At 35.2% G+C, this 12,055-nt stretch overlaps 1 protein-coding gene and 1 long non-coding RNA gene across 4 annotated transcripts; one reads left to right on the plus strand and one right to left on the minus strand.

Annotated features, from left to right (window-relative positions):
- Positions 1 to 1,512: 1,512 nt before the first annotated feature.
- CTC1 (conserved telomere maintenance component 1) lies at positions 1,513 to 11,746 on the minus strand. Of its 3 annotated transcripts, none has more exons than XM_011018940.1 (17): positions 10,573 to 11,746; positions 10,328 to 10,446; positions 10,005 to 10,079; positions 9,821 to 9,899; positions 9,617 to 9,679; positions 9,434 to 9,511; positions 9,077 to 9,268; positions 8,197 to 8,301; positions 7,774 to 8,055; positions 7,084 to 7,578; positions 6,313 to 6,942; positions 6,064 to 6,155; positions 4,877 to 5,078; positions 4,625 to 4,730; positions 3,793 to 4,127; positions 3,285 to 3,454; positions 1,513 to 1,788 (listed from the first exon to the last, which is right to left on the minus strand). In XM_011018940.1, the coding sequence occupies exons 1-17, from the start codon at positions 11,644 to 11,646 to the stop codon at positions 1,713 to 1,715; spliced, it is 4,173 nt and encodes a 1,390-aa protein (XP_011017242.1). In that variant the 5' UTR covers positions 11,647 to 11,746; the 3' UTR covers positions 1,513 to 1,712. The 3 variants fall into 3 exon arrangements, with proteins under 3 accessions (XP_011017242.1, XP_011017243.1, XP_011017244.1); XM_011018941.1 differs by having other exon boundaries at positions 1,748 to 1,781; positions 10,573 to 11,745; XM_011018942.1 differs by lacking the exon at positions 1,513 to 1,788 and having other exon boundaries at positions 2,798 to 3,454; positions 10,573 to 11,745.
- LOC105120655 (uncharacterized) lies at positions 2,192 to 2,802 on the plus strand. Its single transcript, XR_841401.1, has 2 exons — positions 2,192 to 2,223; positions 2,720 to 2,802. It is a non-coding gene; the product is annotated as an uncharacterized LOC105120655 (long non-coding RNA).
- Positions 11,747 to 12,055: the final 309 nt, after the last annotated feature.

Consider the following 12,055-nt stretch of genomic DNA (forward strand, 5'->3'; position numbering starts at 1 on the left):
ATTGGTGATGGAATTTATCAGTAGTTTATACTTTGGTCACGTATGTTTTAATTTGTTCTAAACTACCTCTATTTAGACATAGAAGAGCACAATAAAAAAAATTAAGGAGAAAATTTACTCCAATTAATATCTATGACGTTTCACTATATGTAAGCGCGTGTATATCACAAATGCCCAATCTAGAATTCATTTACAAAGAAACCCGATCTTATTAGAAATTCTTTCTCGTACAAAAATGAAAACATGAATAAGGTATCAAAATAATAATAATTTGTAATATTAAGTTACTTTTTCTCAAATGCCATTTATGTGTGCTAATAGAAAGGCCTTAAAAGGGAGCTGACCCCATTGGAGAATAGAGTTGGGCAATACAACCCAAGAAACTTGTATCTTGGTAAGAATGTGTTTAATACTACGGTAGCGATAGCCGTTGTAGTTAAGGTTTGAAAAAAGTTATTTTATAAAAAAATATTTTTAATTGAGGTTAATTAAAAAAAAACATATTTGGTTAAAACTGTGGTTGAAATTGAGGTTGAACAAAAAATTGTTTAATGTGTTATGTTAAAAATGCTTTTGAAATTGAGTTTATAAAATAATATATATATATATATATATATTGATAGTTTGTAATTTAAATATTATAGATTTAACTATTGTTATTACATCATAAAATAAATAATACTTTATATAAAATATTTTTTATTGTTTCATTAAACTATTTACAATTTCATCACATATAAAATACATTCAATAAAGACTATAATTTTCACAAATTTCTTAAGAGCGCAACAATATTAGGTAAAATATAATCAAGAATAAAATTGATATTGCAATCAAATTTTGTAAATGCTATGTCATCAAGCTATCTATATCTAATTTATATAGTGTCATTAAATAATTTTTAACACTAATTTTTTAAATAAAACACAATTAAAAATAAAAAATATTTTTTTATTTTACTGGATCGAATCATGTTCAATTCATTTTTTAGCTTTGAACCGGACCCAATCTGACCATAATAGTAAAGAATATCTCTATTGTTCATTGAACAGTGTAGCTATGCTCCACTAATCACGTGACGAGTGGAGCATGACTACACTTTTTATAGTATTTATCCGCATAAGAGATAGTAAACAACTGCTTCTTGTGATTTTTGTAAACCTATAGCACAATCACAGTTTATAATGGGTCCTATTAATAAAAAATTATATTTTTTATAATAACAAATAATAATATTTATGATTTTGGGTGAACTTTACCTGCAACTATAATATCACCTGCAACTATAATATCATACGTCAAAACATAACCTAGCTATTTAAATCTGTGATGTATGATCAAATTGAAAATATCAGATTTGATGGAACTAATAAATTAATTCTTAATTTGATATACCAAATCGAGATCCAATTTGATTTCAAAAAATTTCAATACTTCGAATTGATATATACTCATCCAAAAGTAATTTAGATTTTATTCCATCCTGATTTGATTGCACCTCGTTCGCCACCACCAGTGCGATTACAAGTTAAATTATTAACAGAACGCTTTCCTTTTCAGCATGTGTACGAGACTGGCCATTCTAGGATACGTCTGGGAACCCTCCATATGCTAGATCGATTCTAAACCCTATCTGCATTTTGATCGAAGGCCATGATGCCAAACACAACCTTATCAACCCAGGCACCATATTCTCTCTGTGTATCCGTTTGTCACATAGACAAGACACAATTTGACTCAAAACTGACGAATCCCAACTGTATCATCCACCACATAGAAACCTGCAATCTTTACGTGTAGGTGAGTTATGCATTAAGTTTCACCAGTTTTTGCACGGTGTGTCCAAAACAGACACCGCTGGCTTAAGTTATCCACAGAAAATCAAATTAGAAATTACATCGCATATGGGTACCAGCACAGTAAATTTCACTTTGTGTTATGAGGATCCATTCCATGGTCGGATTGAAAGTCCATTGTTATAAAACTTGCCAAAACATAAAGAAGGAAGATTTTTTCAAGATTTAAAAAAAAGAGTAATGATGCCATTTTTTTTTTAAAAAATCAAAACTATGTTTTTTATTTGGTTGACCTATCAAGATCACCAGATTTGACCTATTCAACTCCCAACCTGATTTAATGAGATATGAATCGGGTTTATTAATTGTGATCACAAGTACACAGAATCATATAAACCAAGAACTAGTTAAAATATACTAAAAAATAATTACATGTTGATGTAATTTATAAATAAATAAAGAAAATATGTTTATCCCATATTAAAAAAAACACTCCCTCCTAATGTTTATAAGTGTGAGTTTCTTTTGTGTAATAAATTAAACCATGATAAACAAACTCTCCTATTTAGTTTTCTAATATTATTATATGGATATTTAAAATATCAAAAAATAACATTTGAAACTTTAAAACTTTGAATTTAATATGAATAGTTATACTATTTCATAAATTGCCATACTTTTTTATAAACAATCATATTATTTCATCATTATATTTCAAGTCTATAAAAACATGTCACCACACAGAAAAAAAAACAAAACAAAACAAAATACATACATTCTTTTCTTTGTTTTTTCTTCTCATTCTTGAAGGGGTTTAAAAGGCTCAGTTATATCTCTGTGTGGGACAAATAAACACCTTAAAAATAGTATTTTTATGCCTTTAAGTCAATTCCATATTTGTTTTCATCCTAAACTTTCCTAACATTACCCAGGTTGAATCTACTTATAATTACAATTTTTGCATTTCACAACTTCTGTAACAAGAAACAAGTAGCTTGAGATGCCAGAAAAGCAAGCATGGGCTAACTTCAAAATATTGTTGGGGTTCATGACCCCCTCATCAGGCAAACCAAGAAAAGATACATGCTTTGAAAAGAGTACATGATACAATACAGCAACTATATGCTCAGAAGTCTTATGTGAGGTTTCTTAAAATGTCTTTCGTATATACAAACTCCTAGGTCGATCATTATGTTGTATCTGGCATTTGTGAACAGAATCTTAAACCCTAACCTCATGTTTCGAATGTGGAAGAAGAGATTCTATGCTTGGGTACAGAATGATAAGCTTGGGTCACTAAATCATAGAACTACAATAATAGCAGTCAATCCCAGAATGCCACTGTAGGTACACAAACACATGGAAAAAAGGTCCCTGGACTCGCAGGATTATGCTGCCTGGCCCCTACAACACAACTAAGGAGCAGAACTAGCAAGGAAGTCGCTTCACATCCAGCAAAAATTAGTGGTACAAGAAACAAACGTTTACCTTCTTAGCTGTTCTTGAACCATGTTCCAGGCCTCGGTACGAGTATCCGTGTAACAAACTTCCCTAGCCCATACATTCTGCATGGGATGCGGGGCCATCTCCATTTGCATAAGGTGCTCCTTTTCCAACTGATTAACAGCATTCAACTCCATCGCACTGGCTGTAACATTCTGTCAATAGCAAAAAGATGTGATACAGTTTTAGGGGAGCTCAAACCAAAAAATTTTAGAATCTTGCTCATATGACAATGTGAAGCCATCTTGTTTTTCTATATCCTATGAAACTATTGGAAAACTCCATACTTCAGGTTACTTTTGCCATATCCCATGGAAATATTGGAGAACTCAATATTTCAGGTTACTGGACAGCCATTAGATTGACATAGAACTAAAGCAAAATTATTTAGTTCCAGATGATTCACTGTCCTGAACTCGAGATACAAAATATTTCTTGTACTTTGGTGGTTTAATTTCTCCATGAATTCGATTCAGATATGCTATAAACTTACCCAAAATGTTCCAAAGCAAGCATGGAAGATTATGAATTTCAGGAGGTTGTCATCTGAGCTGCTGAGGTCATCATCTGAACTGACAGAAACATTAAGATCTTGATATGAAGAATCTACCATTGACCCATGGTTTTTCACGACAATCCTGTGATGCTTCTTTAACATCTTTTCAAGATGATACATAGTGGTTTTCCAGGAACTCTTAGTAATCCCTACCCACTTTAAAGTGCAGCCACTGCTTTCAAAAGCTCTCATCGGAAGTTCTTCATGCAGCCTTAAAAAAGTTGCTGCTCTTTCAGCATTAGCCCAGCAATAACATGATGATGATCCATCATCTATCCGCGCAAAGAGAGGATAATATGATTGCATAGGAATTAGAAAGAAAAGTGTCCAATGAAAAGACAAGACAGCTTGTAAATGATATCTTTTTGTATTCCATTGTGCATCTTTCACAAGTGCCTCAATATACACGCAGGGGCCTGTCTAATTCATGAAAAATTAAAGCCAGACTACAATTAATTTAATAAACCATTTACCCGTTACATAGTTTTACAATTAACAATAGCTTTAATTCAGTAATGCAAAAGGTGCTGCATAACGAGGCACATTGTGGATCCATTTAGTATGTGCTCTATTTTCTTGTATCACAATAAAGAACTCCCAATTGAGATTTGATTAAAGCTGTTTACAACGCTGCAAACACAAATAAAATATTTTGACTTTTCAAGGTAGAGTGATGGCACAAGTTGTCCGTGCATATAGTGAGAGAGAAAAGTGATTAATACCATATAGTCATGATACAAATGCTTTATAAAGATGAGAAATAACTTACCCAACACAAAAGAAGCAAGTGGAATGTCAAGAAAATGGTGCGTGGAGTGAACTTTTGATGCCAAATATTTTCTGTTCTCCAGAACCAAGACACGAACAGCAACAACCTATCATAAACATGAGCAAATAAATCATGGTTACAAGTATTTCACACAATTAATGTTCACTTCTTCCTATCTGGCAATAACAAATTACATAGGAAGGATGCAATTGAGAGAAGAACAGATAAATTCATGAATTTAACAAAAATTACCCTGCAAAAGAACTTCACAGGCTTGCTCTCTGTGCATTGATTCAATTCTGAAATCATAACAAACGAAACTTTGTCCAAAGAGGCAGCTGATGATCTGTATAGCCACAAATCAGAAGAATTTTCCTGGGACGCTTCATTTGCAACCCTTATGGAATTGATCACTATAAATGAAGCAGGAGTCAGCATCAATCTATTTGTTCCCCTGAAAAAACAAGAAACAACAATTGATAGTATGCTAACTTCTTACTAAACCATAAAGGACTGGTTTAGGAGCAGGTTTCACAAAGCAGCAACATGAAGGGGGGACACAGTTCATAAATAACATGATTAAAGGGAAGAGCAAAGGACACTGAAGGATAGATCAGCCACTATGCAAACAACAGATCATACAAGTCAAGTATCACAATAGCACAACTTTAAACCTAATGAAGTGAGTATGAACACAAATTGGTGTATGCATTATCATTGTTACTCATGCAAGATCTGAAATTAATAACAATATACACATAGCCAAGAACTCTAATAAATACAGCTTTCAACAAAACTCCCTGACTGTAGATTGTAAAAATAGATCCAAGGAACGCTATATTGCTCCATACCACACTGTACTGTAAAAAATGAGCCAATAATGTCATTTTGGACACTGAGCAAGCAATTATTCCCGGCCCCCAAAACTAGGGTCCACTTTGCAATTATACCTCTCTTTTCAAACCAGTAACTGCAAATGCTACTCTTTTACAGTTTTACACAATGCAGTGAACTTTCCCCTTGCCATCAAATTTAGATGCAATATCCAGTACTTTTCTGCACTTATCTCTTATCACAGCACTTAAAATCTTAATCTAGTTGGTTTTTGACACAAAAGGATATGGAATGAAAATAGATACTCAAAAGGACTTTGAAGAAAATACCTTCTTACAACTACCCCTAAAGCAAAATTGTATAACCTCTTTCGATACCTGAAAGGTCCTTTTCTTTTTCTTTTTTTTTTGTAAAGCTATTATAACATCCTCTGATATACAAAGTTCAAGAAGCACTAATTCAATGTTGAGAGCTGTTGAGATCCATATTCCAAAAATTAAAAAAGAAATGTTACAATAGTATTGCAATACCATCTGTATGAGGTACTATAATATAGACCAATATAATTCAAGCATTACAGCTCATGACTTTTTTGGATTCCATACCTCAATTTAAGAACTCGATGAAATGTGGCATTTACACCAGCTCCAAATCCAACAGCATATGCATGTTTGCTCAAAGAACCAAAAATTCTCACCTATTAAATGAATCCATCATTAATAAAAAAATCTCTAATAGAAAAAAAATATAACACAGCAAGATGAAGCAGTTATAAATAAATAAAAATTAAAAGTGGAGAATTAAATCAGAATACACAACTTCCAGGTTACGGAGACAGTCTGAAAGGAAATTACCATTTGCTTGTCTACTAAAACATGAACACAACAACTGCTTGGAATCCCCTGAAAGCATCCCATATTAGGAATGACACTCACGGTTTCACAGCTTGAATGAGCATTGGCCAAATTGGAGTTTAAAAAATGAAAGGCGACAACATTGCCAAGCACAGTTATTAAATTTCCTTCAGGAAAAACACAACAGGAATTGGAAGATGCGAAGGGTGTACTAGATACAGACATTTTGGTCATAAAGTGAGGAGATCCATTAAAAGCCTCTTCTGGCATCACAACTGGCATGAAGCCTTCTTTCATTTTGTTAAGCTTCAGTACCAAAAGATGCATTATATCGGCAGAGAGATGAAGCTGGACATCTGAGCATTCTGGAGAATTTCCAGTAGACCTCCTGAGAAGTAGCTCAACTTCATTTTTCATCAGAACCTCTTCTTTGCTTAGAGAAGAATCACCAGGAGCATCATCTAATGATTTATCATTTGTAACATCATCAGAAAAGAATGAAAGGCTCCACAGACATATTCTGGAAGAGACACAAATTTTACCACAACCAGTATTGTTGTAGTTCTTAAGACAGCAAAAAGATTCTTCTTTACAGTGCTTTATTACATAGTAACCCCCAATCTGTAGCATCTGCAATTTAGATGAAAGTCAATGTAAGTTGTCCTACATGGTAAGTAAAATAGCAAAACTATTTTATCATCCCTGAACTGGATGAATACCGAAACACTGAAAATTGAGGGAAATGAAGAAAACAGAGGGGATCTGACACACCTGATACCTGAAAAAACTGTCAGAACTGAACTCCAGCAATATCTTCCTGCCACTTGGTTTATAATCAGCAACATTCTTTACCTTGCAATCTGTGCAGCACAACTTCCCTGAACTAACCAAGTTGTGACTGTTGGCATTTCTAGCAATGGCCAAGCATGGAATTTCAGGACAACTTGGTTCTCCACATTTCCACTTAGTTGATTCCCTAAGAGACCCAGAGCAAGAGCTCAGCTCACTGCCAACATAGCTCTGATCATCAACCAAAACTGAAACGAAAGCCTGGCTGGGCATGCAATCCATCTTACACTTCTTATTGGGTAAATATTCTTCGTTGTTTTCACCAATGTAATGTCTCACGGCTTTGTTCAGCCAAATCCTTGAAATCTCACCAGAATGTGCAATTGGATCCATGCCTGCAATAGACAGGTCCCAAGGCAGGACAACAGCCTCAACAAACACATTGGCCCTGTTTGGTATCACTGGATCACCTTGTAACTGTGGACATGAAAGTACAAAGATCAGAATTCTGTAACTGAACAAAGCAACATAGTTATTAAACAAGCAAACAGAAACTCTTTTTTCCTCTTTACTTTCTTAACTTCTTGGACTCATGCAGTGGCTGAAGGGAAAATTACTTGGAGCACGTTTTATAAGCCTTGATAAAATTCTATTTGGCGTATGCAAGCGTACCTGATGTAGCAAAGGATATTTGTGTGAGATCCAAATCAAGTGAAATCTTCCACTTTGAAGTTCCTGAAGATCTTCATTGAAGGGCATGGAAGGATAAAAGCGAAGATTTTTGCAGGTTGCACGGCTTAAGTGAAAATAGGAATAGATAATAGCCAAGTTCATCTCTGTTGCCCGTGGCACATAATGAAAGATATGGCTGCATGAGAGAGACTCACTGTTGAGCAACCCCAAATGATCCACAACTTTAGGCGTGCCTTCCATAATGAGACTATAGTCAACAACCTGTAAAATGAAGCCAAAACAAAGTGAGTGAAGATACTTGAAAAATCTATTTGAAAGACGAGTGCATATAATCTATAAACTGCAAATATATTAAGCGGACAAGATGATGGGAAAAGGCTTTGGAATCATCATTAGCTACACCTCATAGATGTTGTTGGTCTTCCAAGTGGATGGAAGGTCGGGTACCAGAACATCGATGCTTCCAGTCGCATCAACTAACTGCAACCTTCCAGAAGATTGAGAGATCTGGAGGATCAGTGAAAATATTTATAAAATCAAAAGGAGCTTATAACTTCATCCATATCATCTTGACAAAATTAGAAAAGATGGAGAAGATCCCAAAAAGTGCAAGGGATAGCATCTAGACAAACAATGATGCACCTATAAACAAGCACACAGACACACTCAAACTGCATATATAATTTAAAAACAAATACAAGAAGCTCATTTTGTGCACTCATCCACTTATTAAGATAACTTATTTTCTGTATAAATCTAATTGGCACTTACGGACAGCAGTGTTTTGCTAGGCAATCTATATCAAAGACCACTTTTGCATATCCATCATCATTAAGCTGAGTTTTACGAAGTTAAGTTTAACCCTTTGTTTTCTCTAAACATGCCTTTTGAACCTAGGTTTAGAATTGCAAAAATATCCAGCACCCATGCTACAATGTATCATGATTTGCTGGTTCTACCCTCACAATTATTATAAGTACCCTTTTAGAATATTGAAATAATAAAATCAACATAATATTGCCTAATCTTAAGTACATTCTTCTCCTATTTCTTACCAATCACCCATGCATCCTCTTCTTCATCAATAACCTGAACAATTACGCTACAGATGTCCACCCGTGCCTCATTTACATGTTTATCCATTAATATGTTAATACAGTGGGGGGAAAATGCCATCCATGCTTGCTTCTGCATGTCAAAGCTGAATATTTGACCAGAATAGCACAAACAGTTGCACTAATAAAGTCTACTAAATGCTCTACATTGAAGTTACATCTCTAACCTTCAGACTTCCAAGCAAAAGAATGCCTATATCTTCGCTCGAAAAATTCGTCCTCAATGGCAAACAATAAGATGTCCTTTCATGTGACAGTAAGTTAAAGCGAGATTTTTCCAGCGAAGTATGACGGTCGTTTGATACCGTCCTCATCCACATGTTATCACAATGACTGAGCAAAATAGAGATAGGTGCCACCTGAAAAAAGTAGAAGGAAAATAAACCTTTTGCTTTCATATGACCACCATATTGGCTAAAAAATAATATGAACACTCCATACAGTCAGATCAAATCAGCCCTCAGATGAGCTGATGCAAGCTGTTGCAAAGATGTTTTGAATGGGGCTCAAAACTAAAAGCTTACCAATTTCAGGTTATGATGATATGGCTCACTGCCACAGCCACATGATTCATGCCTGCATAATTCTGTCAGTACTCCAAGCTGCCAAGTTGAAAGGGGAAAAAACACTCATTACAAGGTAATATATGTATGTATAACAAAAAAGACTGGTATCAGTTTCATCTAACTGTGGATTTACCAATTTACCCGAGCTCGAAAAATTGATTCAGGTAAATGTGATCTAGCAAACATCTGAGCTAGCCCTTCCTTCTGATAACACGTTGCACCCATCCATGTCAAGTTAGCATATGATATCAAGGCTTATAAGCATGGATGCGAAAAGGAATGCACAGGCACAGGAAACTCCAACCAGTTCTTTGACAGAAGCAAAACCTAGAGAGAGTAAATTACATGTTTTGATCCCAGAATCTCCTTTTCAGATAACATCCCAGAAAACTTCTTTCGAAAGCATGAAATAACAAGCAGTGTCCTGAAACTCGGCCATCATATGTAAAGTAAATCAATTAAAAATTTAATGCATTCCAATCATCCTGTAAAATATTGAATTTCCCAGGACCACACTCAGATTCCATACCATAGTCTGGCAGAAAATGTCAAGGACTCAATGAACTTCCCCAGCTGACTCTGTGACTGGGCCACCATATGGCATCTGCAGCATACAATTAAATCGGTAACATACATGTGGGCCAGGTTATAATGTTCTAAAGAAGTTACTACATGTTTTCCTACCACTCGGCGAGACAAACTTTCAAAATATCAGGTCAAATGCCAAAATTAATACAGAATCAGTTTGGGTCCGTTATCAGAAATGGTACCGCTCAATTTCCATGAGAAGTAAGCATAAGTCCACAATAATCGTTAAGAGAAGTTCAAGAGACATAATTTAGTAGCCCATACCCAGTTTCCAATGGGGAGAACGATTCCACAGTAATGCTAGTTTTGAAGCAAGCCCCAAGTACGAGCATTTTTGTCCAAGAAAATTTTGGATTCACAAAATGGACATTCCTCGCTGATATCTAAAAAAAAAACTAATGGTGAGAAAAAAATCGGGTTGCCACTCTCATCAGTTAAAGTGCTCAAACTTTAATTGTAATAACTGGATTATTTTAGATAAAAAAAGGTAGAAAGTTTAGTTCACTTACAATCGCACCCTCTCTAAGACTATGTGGTGCAGTAACTAGCTGATCCGTTAATAAAAGCCACACTTCCTTGTCCAATTCAACAACCATCCCTTGCATATACACACCTCTAACAACTCCGGTATAAACACCACATTCCCCATTCCCTCGGATAGCATTTCTCGAGAACGGTGGCCATTTCTTCAACACTTTTGGCAATTGCAAAACAGAATATTCAGTAGTCACAAACATCAATTGAGACTCCTCTTTTCCTATAAAAACTAACTTCTTTTTCAACCCAGATAGCATAATCACAATCCCTACAAGCTTCGTAATCACAGGATGCCAACACCACGAAGCACCACAAAAATACACAAAGGAAGGTTTTGTAAAAGAATGAGAATCGTTTCCTTCTTGATCTATGCTATGCGAAAACTTAATTGATTCTGGAGAATTACATGTTTTACACTGACAAACCATAATTCGCGCAACAAACCCTCGAAGATTTTGTGATTTACCATCACCAATTGAACAAGGAACAATAAAAACAGGACTTATCGATTCAATTGGACCGTTAACGCTATAACGTGCCTTGGATTGATCTTCTTCATTAGAAGGCGAACCTGAAACTAATGGAAATAAATCGAAGGAACTCGAACTGCGAGATATTACACTACTGGATAAATCTACAAAACTCCATTTGATAATCTCTAAGAAGCCACCACCACAGAAATGTTTCAAAGGAATGAAATTCCAAGCGAGAACTCGAATCCTCTTCCCGATTATATTGACACGAAAATCGAGAATATCACAGCAGATTGTGGATGAATCGTCGGAAAATCGAAAGCAATTCCTGATTGCACATTTTAGGGTTTCGGTCGGGAGAGTTAAGGTTCCGAGTAAGATCACTGAGTGGTTCAGAGGAGTGAGAATTTTAGGGTTAGGGTTTGTAGAAGGTGGTGGTGGTGGTGGTGGTGGTTGAGATTGGGGTTTTTGGTTTGTTGAGTTTAGTTTGGATTTGAGAGAAGATGTAGCGGTGAATGGCTGAGCACGGAGAACTAGCTCTTTGACTGTGAGTACTGCAGCTGTTTCTTCCATGAATTTGCAATCGATTGATGAGTCCGGTTGAGTGAAGCTTAGCTGAGTGTGAGAGCGAAAAGGGGAATGTGAAGGACAGAGCGGGAACCAGAAGATCTTTTAAAAGGCTTTTCTTTTGCTGTCCTCTGAGATGGGGCCAGCAATGGGTTTGACTTTAGGGCCTGTTGATATTGCTTTTGTTCACACCTTTTGGGCTAGTGAAGGAAGATACCTTTATGGCCCTGCAGATATTTTTAAGAATTTAAGCTGTTGATCCCTTGTTTTTGTTTTCTGTGATTCTAACTTACTTTTCAAAATATTTTAACCTGAAAAAATATTAAATTTTTCATGTCGTTTTTCATAATTTTAATATAATGGTATTAAAAAAAAATTAAATATTATTTTAATATATTTTTACTTAAAAAATAAT

This window comes from Populus euphratica, unplaced genomic scaffold (assembly GCF_000495115.2).
Source record: "Populus euphratica unplaced genomic scaffold, PopEup_1.0 scaffold6.1, whole genome shotgun sequence".
Lineage (NCBI taxonomy): Eukaryota > Viridiplantae > Streptophyta > Magnoliopsida > Malpighiales > Salicaceae > Populus > Populus euphratica.